Below are 16,102 nucleotides of genomic sequence, written 5' to 3'. Positions count from 1 at the left end.
TATACAGTGGTGTGACTTTGTTTCTGGATGTGGAATATGTATACAAATGGTGTGGATTGTATGCATTGGATTTTAGATTTGATTTATATTTGGCATGGAAATAACTAATTATTAGGTTTATTTCCTTGGTGCGGATATATATATATTATGGATAAATATCTGTTTAATGATATTTTATCATGTACTATGGTTGGTTTTATATGTGCTAACCCTTGCATGTTTTCCATGTGGTTTGGACTGTGATGATCTCACTTTGTGGGGGAGCAGATCAGGTGTGAGGCTTGGGATAGCAAGAAGTCTTCTGATAGCTGCTTTGAGTAGTAGCAAGGTGTAGAGCTTGACCAGCACCTAGGGTGTCTATATTATATTATCTTTTGGATTACTGTATAACTTTACTAAGGATGATGACTCTGCCATAGCAGATTATATTATATATTTTGGAAACAATTTATATGTTATTGTATAAGTACACTCTAGCGTAGCTGGCTTTTGCTCTATTTTCTTTATTTTATAATAATTTATTTTGGTTGGTTATTGATGTGACGGCCTAGGGTGGGTCGTTACAGGCCGCATACCCACGACTAACAAGGTGTACCTTTGGGTCACCCACGATATGCTAACGAGGTGTATGAACACCAATGATAGGTGTACCTTAGGGTCACCGACAATTGTATAGGTGTGCCTTCGGGTCACCAGTGATGAATTCTGCAACTTCCGTATGGCGCCACATGCATACATTAGTGAGTCAAGTCAAGAAAATCATTATACATAAGCATATATGTGAGATTGATTATATATGTGAATTATATTGCGTGTGTGTGTGCTATTTAACTTTTATTTCTATATCTGCAACTGAGTGAGAAGTTTCTCACTCCCTTGTCATTTTTGTGTATATTTAAATTATGATGCAGATAATTAGCATGAGGCTGAGGATGTTGGTGGTGAAGCTTAGGCTTCTGTTTGGGTTTCGCTCTGATAGGATGTGACATCGGGATTAGCTAGACTTATTGTTAAATTATTATTATTTTTCTTTTGTAATTTTTATGTTATTTATGTTGAAAGTGTGTATTTTTGTCATATTATAATTTTACTAAAAGATTATAAGTTAATTCCTAACTAGGAGGCTCTGCCACCTTTACTGGGATTAATCTATAATCTTTATTTTATTATTTCTTGACAATTTGATACTTACAGTTTGAAAATTATGAATGTGCATCTTTTACCCAATGATACTTGAGATAATTATTTTATATTAGACTAAGAAAGAATTTATATATAGATGGTTTATATCTATTGTAATTATGTTGGGGTAGAGGGTGTCACACCTCCGACACCAAACTTTATTATAGATTAAAAGTATTAATAATTAATTGTCATTAAAAAAAACAATTTTACACTGTAAAATGTTTGAAAGATAAATTTTAAAACATTATAATAATTTAAAATTTACTTATCTTAAAAGTCACTTCAAACCTAGATAAATGTTGGACTAATCTCAGCTTAGGTTAGAAAAGTTTTAGCATGCAATTAATTGACCGAACAAACTAATATTTTGTTTACTAACAATGGATTGCCTTTAATAGTATTCATAAAAAAAAAAAAAGAAACTGATTTCTTCCTTGTATAATATCAATTAAGGTATTTTCCATATATTATATAATTAATTTTTGTAATATTATATTTATTAAATTTAACATGTATAATATATATTTATTAAATATATTAATTTTCATATCAATCTATATAAGTTTAAAAATATTATTAAATTAAAATATTCAAAAGACACAAATTAGTATCATATTTAATGTTATTAATATAATATTATATAAATATATGCATAACCAATTTTTCTTTGTATAATATTAATTAATTGATTGGTTAATTATAATGTAGCATTTAGAAAATAAAAATGATTTATTTTCTTCATTATATAGTGTAAATTTATTTATTTAATAAATATTATATATAACCAACTTTAGTAATACTATAAATATTATATTTATGGAATTTAATACGGTATCTATCAATATATAAAATAAAGTGATTTCTTCTTTATGCAGTATTAATTAATTAATTTATTAAATATTATGAATAATTAACATTAATAATTATAAAAATTTAATTATTAAATATCAATCTATAGAAAATTACACAAAAGTAAAAAATAAAATAAAATAAAATATTTAATGTTAGTAATAAAGTATTTATAAATCTACGAACTGACTAACTTTTCCTTATATAAAATTAATTTAATTAGTTAATAAATATTATATATAATTAAATTTGGTAATTCTTGTATACTTTTGATATCAATTGATTTTTATATTTATTATAGCAGAAAATGATTTTTTTCTTTTTGATCTTTTAGAAATTTAGGAGGAAAAACAATGCATTTGAATAAAAAATAAAGAAAATTTGTCAATAAATCCTTGTACTTATCTATAATGTTAGTAAATAAATTTTGTCTGTCCACCTAATATTTTTTGGGTTCAATTTTTATCTATATTAAAATATTATTTAACTGACAGAAGTCATATTCCACAAATATAAATTAATATTTAATTATAAATTTTAGGATACTATATGAACTATATCTATAAAAGAAAATATTAGTATTACATGAAAAACCTATTAAAAATTAAACTCAAATGGTGTGTGGAATATGTTATGGCCGATCCATGATCCACCCATAAGTTTTTTTTATCACAATACTAGTATGTCATTAATTCTTTAGGATGTCCTTTAGTAGTGGCTTACCATTTTTTTTTCTTCTTTTGATTTTATAACATAAATATATAATATATAATCTCACATCCCCTCTTGACCATGTTGCATGATTTAATCATCGAATCGAAATCCCTGCCATATAAAACGTGTCTAATGGAAGACACTTAAAAAATTCATTTACTATTTCAGTGGACTATCGCAATTAATTGAGTCAACCATTTACAAGAGCAAATCGATGAGATTGCTTCATTAATTTTTGTCAATAAATAATATCAGCACCAACCAATGAGCTAGTGTCACGTCAGTTTGAAGTTTCCTTAATAAAATAAAATAAGAGAAATTTTATGGTACCCATCTTATTTGAGTGGTACTGATACAGTTTTTTATATTTTATATTTTTAATAATTTATTTAAATAATATTTATGATATTTTATTCTTTTAAATTTTAAATTATTTAGTTATTTTATTTTTATTTTATATATTCTAATTTATTTGTAATAATATTATTATATATTTAAATAATTTAATTTTAATAATTTTTTAAGTATATTTTTATCTTTTCACTTAAAATTTTTGAATTTCTATATTTTAATTTTAATAATTTTTTAAGTATATTTTTTGTCTTTTTATCTTAAATTTTTGAATTTCTATATTGTAATTTTAATAATTTTTTATTTCTACTATTTATTATTATTTTTTATTTTTTTTTAATATTTTATAATATTATTAAAATCTTATAATTTTAATCTCTATAATTTTATCTTACTTTTTATTTTATAAGTATAATTTAGATTATTTATTTTATAATTAAATTATTTTTTTAAAATTTTTTATGAGTTTATATAGAAAAATGTATTGAGACTCCTCGATCTTTGAGGGTACCGTAACAATTTCCATAAAATAATACCTTACATAACGAATCTCACATACATATGATATGACTATTTAAAGTAAAATGTTATTAAAAAGAAAGGTAATTTCTCTAATAAAAAAGAGAAACATATTTTCTTCTTTTGACATCTAAATTTAAAATAGGTTATTTTTTTTAATTCATGAAATAAAAAAATGTTAGTAAAAAATTGAGAAATATATTTGTGAAATGAATTTTTAGTTTCCTTAAAAAATAACAAGGATGCAGAAACAATGGGGAAGCGTCTGAAACGGATATAGAAACCTGCGAGTCTGCGACTGCTCCAACGTCACATGGTTGTACCTTCCTCTCGATCTCCAAACACGCACGCGCTTCTCATCTTCTTCCGTGTTTTAAATCAACACTGTTACTTCCTACTTCCTACATAAGACCTGTTTCTTTTTCTTGTCTTGACAAGGGACGACACCGACACATAATTCGCACATAAGACCTGTTTCTGGGAACCAAGTTTTCCCTCATTCGCACATAGTTTTGTGGTCTCTAGTCTTGTCCATGAGTAGTTCAAAGTTGAGAAACCTGTTCTGGGGTGTGTTGTTTTCATGGATATGGTTTGGAGGTTTGGCCATGGCGGCAAGTGACAGTAGCAGCAGCAGCTCCAGAGACCTGGACCAGACACCAACGTGGGCCGTTGCTGCTGTGTGCACTGTTTTCATTTTGATATCCATAACATTGGAAAAGAGTCTCCACAAACTTGGCACGGTATGCAGCTGCAATCAATGAAACTTTTAACCTCTCTTTTTCCAATTATTGTTACTACTTCTTAGCATTAACTCCATCTCTCTGCGTTTCCCCATCAATTCAACTGTCTTCTCTCTTCATTTCACAAAAACGTACATGTCCCCTTTATTTTAATTGACCTTGGACCTACGGAGACGAATAATTTTCTCATGTTTTTGTTTCTTTGTGACAATTTTTTTTTTCTTCCAAATACTGGATGCTTTGTTGTTTCATTTGAATTGAAAATTTGTCCACTTTGAATGGTTTAATCGATTCATCAAATTTGGAGAGCTGTTTTGTTTCATTCAAATTAAAGACTTGTCTTATTCAATTCAAGGTTACTATCGTTCATGCAAGTTATTTATAACACTTGACTTTAAGATTTAAGAAATGTTAGAATTATGAAGAGTTTTGAATAAATTTCTTCAGAAATGCTTCTACGAAGAAAAATTAAAATAAGTTATATATAAGTTTAAATTAGCTTATGTATGAATTAAAAATAAGATTTCGGAGAAATTAATTCAGCTTATGGAGAAACTAGTTTCATTTTTTCTTCTTATTTTTTTCTTTTATAGAGAAATTTATGCAAACATGTGTTATATCAAGTTGAGGAATAGATGTAGATCTGCTATGTTGTTGGCAGCATGATATGTGTTAATTAGAATTATCTTGTGTACTCTGTCCCTCACCCTTTGAAATTTTCTTTAGTGGCTTGGACAAAAGCATAAGAAGGCTATGCTGGAAGCTCTGGATAAGGTCAAAGCTGGTAAGGATTTTAAGTCAAAGCCTCTTTTTAACTTTATGTGCAATAAATAATCATGTGTCATACATACTTTAGCCTATTTTATTCATTCGTTTTGTTTTTTTCTTGCAGAGTTGATGATTTTAGGGTTCATTTCACTTCTTTTGACTTTCGGGCAGAGCTATATTGTCAAAATATGCATTTCTGAAAAGATCGCATCCAAAATGTTGCCATGTCCATATAACTATGAGAGTACCGATAGTGCGTCAGATACTGAAGAGAACCATCGTAGGAAACTTCTGTCATATGAACGTAGATATTTAGCTGCTGATACTACCTCGTACAAATGCAGCAAGGAGGTATAACTGTGCTTCAGTGCTTCCTCATTCTTTTTCACTTATAAATTAAACTTTAGTTGTTTATCAGCATCTACTCTATGTTATTTTTTGAAAGCTGAGTAGTAGGCTAAACTTATAAGCAGTTGATGTAGGGTTTTTGTTTGATTCGTTGTTGATGTATGTTGAAACATTAAGGTAAGCTTGCTGTAGAGGATAATAATAGTTCTTTTGTGAATCCTTTATATTATCACCTCTTCTGTAAAGTTATAACGGTATTTGAATTTATCCTATTCATTTATGCAAGGACAATATATAAAAAAAATTATTTTTCACAGCCTGAATTTAATTGCAATTGTATCTCCTAACAGTAGCTGCTTATATAATTGTTGGTGATTACAGGGACATGAGCCACTTTTATCTGTCAATGGATTGCACCAGTTACACATCCTCATATTCTTCTTAGCAGTTTTTCATGTGCTTTACAGTGCTATCACAATGCTCCTTGGAAGACTAAAGGTCTGTTTGTTTTTTTAAAATTTTTGTCGACTAGTTCAAATATTTTTTCCACATGTGCAACTGCATATTAAGGATATTGAGTTGAGGGTTACTCAACCTTATGTATTTTTCTTCTTGCTTTGTTAGCCTACAAGATTTATATACTTTTGGTCATGTGGTTAGATCATTAGGTGATGTGCCTTAAATCGATTCAATTCAGACTTACCCTTGATGAAACCATAAATGCTGTCCTGTTATTGTTCCGTTAAAGTACCAAACTTAGAGTTTTCTTTCTGCAGATACGTGGTTGGAAGGCATGGGAGGCAGAGACTTCTACTCATGATTATGAGTTCGCTCATGGTATGAGTTCCAACAATGAATGCTTTTCTTCTCCTAGCGTAAAGATACTAGTATTTCATCAGTTTTACTTAGAAAATGCTATTGCCTGAAATCTCATGCCTATATTTGTGTTTTACTATTTATGCGTTCAGATGCTTCAAGATTTAGGCTTACACATGAAACATCATTTGTGAGGGCCCATGCAAGTTATTGGACAAGGATTTCCATCTTCTTCTATATTGTAAGACCCATCTTACTAATCTCTAATTTTGCTAACAAGATAGAGGCACCAATGTAGACATCTAATATTTCTTAAAGAAAAAGAAAGGTGGTAATCTAGTGGCATTGATTTGAATTATAAATTGAACAGTGATTTAGAAAATCAAATTTGTCTATTGTAGAAAATTTTGTAAGTCAAATGTTCTATTCCTTCTATTTCTCGTGCTTATTTTTAAATTCATGATGTAACATATCTTTTATTTTCCAATTTCAGAGCTGCTTCTTTAGGCAGTTTTATAGGTCTGTCCGTAAGACTGACTTCCAGACTTTGCGCCACGGGTTTATCAATGTGAGTCACACTCCCTATAGAAGAATATGTTGTTTACATTATTGATTTAAGTAACTTCAATATTAACAGTGAATTATGTATAGGTCCACCTGGCTCCTGGAAGTAAATTTAATTTCCAAAAGTATATCAAAAGATCATTAGAAGATGATTTCAAGGTGGTTGTGGGAGTCAGGTAACACTAACAACAAAACAGTGGATTCAATTACATCCTTATATTATTAATTATATGGTTCAATTACCCATTGGTCTCTATAATTTTATAAATTTTACCTTTAAGTCCCTATAATTAAAAATATTTTATTTTAGTCTATTATAGATATCATTTTTGTTTCTTTGTAGATCTTATAGTTTTGTAAACTTTATTTTTTAGTTCCTATAATAATAGAATACATGAACTAAAAAGAAACCAAAATGACATATAAAGGGACTAAAATGGGACATTTTTAATTATAGAAACTAAAATGTAAAGTTTATAAAATTATTGGGATTAAAAGGATAATTAAACCTTATTATACTATTCCTTGTATATTTGAAATGTGTGCTAACTATGTTGTTAACAGTCCTGTCCTCTGGGCATCAGTTGTAGTTTTTCTACTCATCAATGTTAATGGTAAGCAACTATGTTGGTCGGAGAGTCCTATGGAATTTATTAATTTTGCAGTTGAAAATTCAACTAAATTCAATTAATATATTTTCCAGGATGGCGTACTCCAATTTGGGCAGCCTTAATCCCTATTATTGTAAGCATTCTGTTGTTCTCTGTATATGTATTTCTCAAATTGAATAGGATCTACAATTATAATGAATACCATTTATTTGAATTGGTTACAGATAATTTTGGCCGTTGGAACAAAACTTCAAGCCATATTGGCCAGGATGGCTCTTGATATCACCGAAAGACATGCAGTTGTCCAAGGAATGCCTCTTGTCCAAGGCTCAGACAAATACTTTTGGTTTGGTCAGCCACAGTTGGTTCTTCATCTTATCCATTTTGCTTTGTTCCAGGTATTCTTTTAGCAGAAACTAGAACAAATGTTTTTTGATACGGAATAGACGATGTATAACTACTGAGATTAGAACAAATGACCATTTCTCTTGTATAATCTATAATGAAGAAGATAACATATGCTTACCTTGAAAACTAGTCTGTCTGTTCAGGCAAATCTTATTTTTTTTTTTATAAACAGCTTCAAAGTGATTAACTTCTTCAGTCACTTGAATTTGCAAAATTTAAATTGGCTGTATTCAATTTGAGATAGTTTGATGGATATCCTGTTAAAAATTATATCAAACTTCCTATATTAACCTTTGTTCTTGTGAGAGTTAAAATATTTATCTGAAAGAGTTTTATCTCCGTTTTTGTTTGTTAAAAGTTAGCAACTAACTGACTTTCTTACACTTGCAGAATGCGTTCCAAGTAACATATATCTTGTGGATATGGGTAATGAAGTTCATGACACTAAGTTGACAATTGGCTAATATGATTTTATTTTCTATATTCATGAATTGTATAAGAACAATTTCTTTCTTTTTTTGTAGTATTGTTTTGGGGTGAGAAACTGTTTCCGTACTGACTACAAGCTTGCCATGATAAAAGTAGCTATAGGGTAAGCCTTTCATCTGAAATTCTCTTTCCGGCCTAAGAATACATTTCATGTTTTAACTACTACTTTTATATGAACATATAGTTAGTTGAGGCTATCTCTTTGCTAATAAGAACAATATTAAAGAGAGGAGTCTTATACAAAATGTGTGTTCCTACTAGTATTTGTCTTAGAATTATTGACGTCCTCTAATAATATCATACGTTAATATGATTAATTCTGACGGGGTTTGCAGGGTTGTGATGCTATGCCTCTGCAGCTATATCACCCTTCCATTATATGCTCTTGTAACTCAGGTATATAACTAGATGTTTTTATTTGCAAGTTATGAACATTTGAATTGGTGTAATTGGTGAGTATGAGCATAAACATAAACACATGCAGATGGGTTCAAGGATGAAGAAAGCAATATTTGATGAGCAAACAAGCAAGGCTCTAAAGAAATGGCACATGGCTGTGAAAAAGAAGCATGGAGCAGTGAAGCTGGGAAAGTCGAGTGCACGTACCTTAGATAATGGAAGCCCCATTGGTTCAACAATGAGCTCCCCTGGGCCCACACTGCACCGTTTCAAAACAACCGGCCACTCAACCCGCTCTTCAACGTACGAGGATCAAGACGATTATGAGTCCGATGATGTTGAGGTGTCTCCCGTGTCGCAAACAACTAGCTTCATTGTAAGAGTGGATCCTGGTGAGCAACATGCAGAAGAAGAAGAAGAAGATCATAAACACCATAGTCATAGTGAGGGAGAAATCAACGATGAAGCTGAATTCACCTTCGTCAAACTCAAACCTCATCCTGGGCAAAGAACCACCACGTAGCATATATATATTCATTATTTTAATTAGCACTTTCTAGATTATGGTGTCTTTAAACTGCATGAATTTGTACATTATTGTGCATAATTCACGTGTCCGTAATGAAATCATTGCCATTGCATTATTATATCCATGCTTTTAGGGACGTTTGCTAGCAATTTTTTTTTAATTGAAAATTCAAAGGAATTATGAAAATTTGTTGATTATTTAGAAATTAAATTTGTACACTATATTAAATAAAACAAATAAAAATAATATAATATTTTCATTCTATATATGAAAACTTTATTTTTATTTTTAAAAAGTTAATTTTCACTTCTCATATAAATTTTGGGAATATTATTTTTTAAATAACAAATTAAATATAAGAAACTAACCATTTGATGTAAGATTTTCAAAAAGTAATTTTTTACAAAACGCCTTAATTTAAAGTTCAAGTAGAAAAAGGCTTTTGTAAAAAAATACTTGAGAAACTGAATTAATTAGGAATGTTTAAATACAGGTAAAATATTAACAATAATAAGGAATGAATTTTTGCTTTATAAGAATATTTTTATTGATGTCTTTAATGTGAATGAAACTGAATTCTAACTTTTAAGATTTTCTTATAGCATAAGAAAAAAATAATTGGAAAAAATAATCATCGATTGAATTTCTTGACAACTAAAAATTATCAACAAAACTAAATATACTCTCTCTCTCCCTCATTTTAAAGTATTTTCTTTCTTACCGTTAGGAAGAGATTCTATGTCTTGAGTTGTCTGCTGTTTAGTTTTCATTCTTTACAAAAAAAAAAAAAAGTATTTTCTTTCCTCTTTATAAATAAATATAAATATAATTACCTCAAAAAATGTAAGTTACATTTGAATCCCTTTTAATCTAAATTATTTTTTTAGAGTTTTTTTTTTCTTTGAAGTGATTTTTAACATTTTTGGCAGATAGTTTTAAATATTTATTATCAATTTTATGGCTTTAGGAAATAATTAAAATAATATTTTAGATAAAATTTCAGAATCAGATGTCCAAAACTAGTTATTGGTGACTCTGTAGTATATACAATTATGTGAAGTCGATAATAAGTAATAAAGGTAAATATTTAAAATTTTAAAACATCATACCTCAATGATATATTGTCAGCAAGTACTATACCTAATTAAATTCTTGACTTTTCTACGTAAATAAAAGATTCAGACTGATCCAAAAATATATAAATAAAGAAAAAGATAGATGTAAATTTAAGTTTACTTAAGAGAGGAAAACGTAATTTATTCAAAATATAATAAAAAAATATTTAAGAAAGAATTGATTGAATTGATTAATATTATTTGCTTATAGTAAAATAAATAAATAAATGAGAACATAAAAAATAGAAAAAAGTTTGAAAGCTTTAGTTTTGAAAAATAAAAAATGAAAACTCAGTTAATTTTTTATTGAAAAATTATTTTACCGATAATTTAAAAATATTCCATTAAGTTTGATATTGGTTAAAACAACTTAATTTGATACACAATTAATAATCATCATCTTCCAAAAAATTTAATTATCATCCAATTTTATGTTGACTATGAGTTCATTTAATAAATTTGATTGTATAGTTATAGTTATACAAAATGTCAAATATGTTGAATACAATATTATAGTTCATTAAGTATCATTATTAAACATTTTTATACTGGCATTGAATCAAAATTAAATTCATTCATATATAGTGCAGTAAATTTACAGTGTCTTACACCAGTGATCTACATAAGACGAGCACATCACCAAGTTTACACAATATCTTACAAATTTCGATTGATTTGCTTGAAACATAAAAATGATCATTAAAATTGTATTTGATGAAGTATCTATCAATATCATATGGGTGGAATCGTGTTGTGATTCCAATGATGAAGATAAAATGTCATAATATATTGACATTTTGCCGAATAATTAATATGTTGAACTGGGTGATACGTGGACAATAATATCTGCTATGTAATCATCACTTAATATCTTGTGACTTGTGAGATCGACGACGCCGTTGAAATGAGTGAACGGAGAAAGTCGAAAAGGAAAGGAAACCGTAACGAAAAATATCATCTCAGGTCTCAGCCCGCATGCGTTGAATTTAAAAACAAAATTAAGTGAACAATCACTTTACATGTTTTTTTTTTTTGGTGCACTGGAAAATTAAAAGAATCTACAAACGAAGGAAGGAACGTCCTCTAGCATCATCACGTAGAGCTTCACATAACGAATGAGGAGGAGAGCCAAAGACAACAAAAGGCCTATCAAGAGACCCCCCCATCTTTGCCAAGATATCTGTACAAGCATTCCCCTGACGCAGAATATGAGAAAGTGCTACCCTCCAATCACGCCTTAGCAATTCACGTATCTGCTGAATAACCACCCCAAAGTTGTGAAATTTGGGAACATGTGCCATAGACACCAGCCTAAAGGCTTCCAAAGAATCTGTTTCACATTGCACCTCTCTAAAACCAGCATCCCACGCAAGCAACAATCCATGTTTCAATCCCAATAACTCGGCCAGCAGCACTGATGTGGTTTGATGCCGCCCAGAAAACCCCGTCTTCCAAGTCCCTTCGTGGTCCCGAATAACTCCTCCAAAGCCCACGCAGAGATCCCCACTCTTATAACTACCATCTACGTTGACTTTCACCATTGGGGGAGTTGGCTTACACCATGTGACTTCCTGCACCTCATGAGAATGCACTTGCTCGCCTGCGAAAGCATTGTTCCAATCACACAGTGTGGAGTTAATCTTATAACGGACCTGCTCCATATTCCACTCTTCTCCTCCTAACACGTCCATATTACGCCACCGCCATGTCCACCACATAACAGCCAAGAACTTGCTACATTGATCGCTATTCACCCCCCTTTGAATCCAAGTTCTCACTTCATGATTGAAGAAGTTTATATTTGAGAAGCCAAACTGTAGCCAAAGCGCTTTACTGTACTTGCAGTCCCGCATGCAATGTAAAACCGATTCAGTATCCTCGCCACATCTAACACAAAGGGGGGATAGAGCCAAGCCACGGTTGAACCTGAACAAATTAGTAGGCATTGCCACATGAAGCATCAACCAAATTATGACTTTCACCTTCTCAGGGCACTTAATCTTCCAAATCCACAGCCACTCACCTTCAGCAGGCAAAGGACGGTTTTTGTTACACAACCACTTATAACCACTCGCTGCGGAGTATTCCCCATCCGTTCTAGCTGTCCAACTCCAAACATCTGGAACATTGCCAAAGCCCATTATATCAACCTGGTTTAGCATGTCCTTGATGTTATCTGGTACCAAGGTGTACAGGCTATTCCAATCCCACGACCCATCTTTCCACACGTCATTGATCTTCCTTTCAGTATCAGAAATATGCACATAAGGCACATGGTTACAAAGACGATCCATAGCGGACCATGAGTCAAACCAAAAGGACGAGTTACCATCTCCAAACCGAATCTTAAACCCATCCCTAATTTCATGTGTAGCCCGAACAATCCCTCTCATAATATTAGACATAGAGCCCGTGCTGGTTAAAGACAAAATACATCTCCCCCTTAGATACTTGTGTTCCAATATTTCCCGCCAAAGAGAAGGTTTACCAACAAGTAGCCCCCAAACAAGCTTCCCAAGTAGAGAGATATTGGCCATCCTGGTATCACGAATTCCAAGCCCCCCATACCTCCTTGGCGCTATTACTTTCTTCCAACTCACAAGGTTCAAGCTTCTAGTAGCACCCTCCTTCCCCCAAATGAAATTCCTGGACACCTTGTCAATGTCATTACAAATGGTTTGCGGTAACCACAAAGTTTGCATAGTATAAGTAGGCAAAGATGTCAGTACCGATTGAGCCAAACAGATTCTACCCGCCCTATTTAGCATATTCCTTTTCCACGATGCAAGTCTAGAATGAAGCTTTTCAACCATCGGCAGAAAATGACTTCGACCCATAATCACTTTACATGTTTAGATGCATGCCAACAATACCACCAAATATTTATCATAATATATACTCTTATAATTTTCATATTCTTTGAACATTATTTTATTCTTATACTAAACTATCTCTAATTAAACCACCCATACACCTTTCAATTACAAATTATTCTTATACCTTACATTTTAATTTAATCTAATTTTATATTTTAAATAAATATATAAAGACTAAAAGTATCTCTTTTCTCTTAGTATGTATAAAAAAATATTTAAAATTGTGTCCTAAAATATAAAATAGTGACTATTTTGAAAGAAGAATATTAATTTCAAATTAAATGTCCAAAATATTAATTTAAATGTCCAAAATAAACCAAAATAATTTTTCCTTTAAAACACCAAAAAATATATTTTTGCTATAAAAAAATAGATACTATCTTGTTATAAATATTATCATTCTTAAAAAACAAAATCTTTTATAAAAGATATATATGATGTTTGAAAAAATATCAGGTTTACCTAAAATAGTTAAGTGGAGCAAAAGGTAATAATTAAGTAAATAGGGTGCTAAAACCACCTAATAAAAAGCATGTGAAACTTTAGGTGAACAGTATTACAGTATGGAAAGGCAAAGATTATTCCTATTATATGCTAAACGGTTCATGATTATCTTCTTTCTTACCTTATGGATAATCATATATATGTCATAAAGTTACACCATGGATATCTATCTACATCATATTCATATCCACACTGTTATATTCACCTCACAATAAGGTTCCAACTGGCAAATTTTAGTCAAACAAACACAGCGGGAGGTGTAATACCCAGTCAGGAACCGTGTAATTTGGTGAGACCTTTCTTTAAATAATTTAAACTAGATATACTTTTAAATTCAACTATTACTATTAGCATTTATATGACCTACCACTTGAAAGTTTTTAGTTTATAAAAATTGATTTTATTCATATAAAAGATATTTATTAATTATATTATATTTTATTAATTTCATGCTTTTTTTATAATATTTTTTTTTGAAATTTTTCTTATTATAAATAAGAAGAAAAAAGTTACAACCAAGTTCGGATATTAAAAAAAAATAAGTTAAAAAGAGTAGTATTAAATGAAGTAAAAATAAATAAACTTTATATAAAACATTTTTTTATATAGAAAATAATATAAAGAGTAACACAATAACCAACTTATTGCCCATATGCTAATTAACATGCAGAAATGAGGAATAAAATCACAAAGTAATAGATGTAGGTAGTCGGATACGATGAATTTCAGACTCACATATCAAAACTAATATAATTTACTAGCTGTATTATTTAGATTCCAACTCCAACAAATGGTTTATTGATTTAAGCGAATTTCTATTTGAGAGGATCTTAATTTTAATGGGTGATTTTTTTATAAATAAAGATATATTAGACTTTAAATCATTTAATTGATTCAAGTAAAATTTTTATTTAATTTATGATATATATTTTTTAAAAGTTTTGTATCTTTATATATATAGTCATTTAAATATTATTTATTTTATTTAAATTTAAAATGAATAAAATTATTTAAGTTTTAAATAATTTAAATATTATAATATTTTTATAGGTACATGATACAAGGAAAAAGAAGTTACAAATTACATAATTTTTTGTACATCAATAATAAAGATTAAAGATGATATAAATAAGTTAAACTTTTGGGTTTGAAAAATAATTACTTTGACTTTTATTTTGTTTGGACGCTTGAGTTCAAACCTAGATAGATTCAAAACTCGAATTAAATCTAACAGAAATTAATCATTTTAAATTATTTTTTTAATCCACCTAAATCATTAATTTGTTCAAATTCATCCATTTAGCTTTTCTTTTTCTTCTATTTTTTTAATTTTTGGATTAGGTTTGAAGTTGGTGCTTACCCTAAAAATATGTTTCAAATCGTTATACTCAAACTCCAAGAAAATGACTAAGAGTATTTCCAAAACCTCATTAGAGATACTCTAATGAAAGAAATGTGAGGTCAATTTTATTATTTGTGATAAGTATGATAATAATTATATTATATATTATTTAAAATAATATTATATTACAAATAGATTTATTACTAAATAAAAGTATAACACAAAAGTAACAAAATTATAATATTAATTTATTATAAATTAATTTATTATTGATAACAAAATTATTTTATTAGCATATTATTTTATATTTATTAATTAGTAAAATTCCTAATAAATCTATTTATTCATTGTTATTTAGTAGATAAAAATAAATATTTATTAATTAATGTGTTATTTATTAGTATATATTAATTTATAAAAATATTAATTATGATGAATTATTTAATATTAATAATAAATAATGATATAAACTAATTTATTATTTATTCATAAATTAATAAATATAAATTAAATTATCGATGAACTTTTACAAAAATATAAATTAATAAATATAAGTTAACATATATTAGTAGAGCTGTAATAATAGACTACCAGATCTAGCCCATCACGGTTTGGTTAATGAGTGGACCAATCTAATTCGACTAACCTTTTAGCGAATTAACAAAAAATGAGTTTAGTCTGATTCATTATGGGTTGATTCACTTAATTTTGAAAAAAAAATATAAAAAATGTATTTTTTTAATGTCCAACCATATATTTTTTAAATATCAATTTTTTAAATTATATTTTTAAATATCTAACCAATTAAATATATTTAAAAAAAACTATTTTTTTAATGTCCAACCACACAATTTACTCTTTTTTTAATTTATTTTCTTTTTTTTTCCCATAAAGTGAGTTCCTAACCCAGTAAAATAATCCTTCTTGTGTGACATTTGGATGAATCAATAAAAAGGTTTTATATTTTAAATTTTC

At 28.9% G+C, this 16,102-nt stretch overlaps 1 protein-coding gene across 1 annotated transcript; it reads left to right on the top strand.

Moving 5' to 3' along the window:
* Nucleotides 1–3,849: 3,849 nt before the first annotated feature.
* On the top strand, nt 3,850–9,408 carry LOC109807800 (MLO-like protein 10). The gene is made up of 15 exons (XM_020370437.3): nt 3,850–4,358; nt 5,085–5,142; nt 5,251–5,477; nt 5,856–5,972; nt 6,251–6,311; nt 6,443–6,531; nt 6,784–6,858; nt 6,942–7,030; nt 7,419–7,468; nt 7,558–7,598; nt 7,690–7,863; nt 8,264–8,299; nt 8,398–8,465; nt 8,698–8,758; nt 8,847–9,408. Exons 1-15 carry the CDS (start codon nt 4,152–4,154, stop codon nt 9,282–9,284), a joined length of 1,791 nt encoding a protein of 596 aa, XP_020226026.1. The 5' UTR covers nt 3,850–4,151; the 3' UTR covers nt 9,285–9,408.
* Nucleotides 9,409–16,102: the final 6,694 nt, after the last annotated feature.

Source organism: Cajanus cajan, chromosome 11 (genome assembly GCF_000230855.2).
Source record: "Cajanus cajan strain Asha chromosome 11, NIPB_CcT2T_4, whole genome shotgun sequence".
NCBI classification, from domain to species: Eukaryota; Viridiplantae; Streptophyta; class Magnoliopsida; order Fabales; family Fabaceae; genus Cajanus; species Cajanus cajan.
The sequence above is the reverse complement of the archived record's forward strand: the minus strand, read 5'-3'. Positions and strand labels throughout refer to the sequence as shown.

What these genes read in the sequence shown, in the direction of transcription:
- LOC109807800 (XM_020370437.3), top strand. Translation starts at nt 4,152, where the DNA reads ATGAGTAGTTCAAAGTTGAGAAACCTGTTCTGGGGTGTGTTGTTTTCA. An exon ending in GTCTCCACAAACTTGGCACG is followed by an intron (nt 4,359 to 5,084) that starts GTATGCAGCTGC and finishes AATTTTCTTTAG; the next exon opens with TGGCTTGGACAAAAGCATAA. An exon ending in ATGATAAAAGTAGCTATAGG is followed by an intron (nt 8,466 to 8,697) that starts GTAAGCCTTTCA and finishes CGGGGTTTGCAG; the next exon opens with GGTTGTGATGCTATGCCTCT.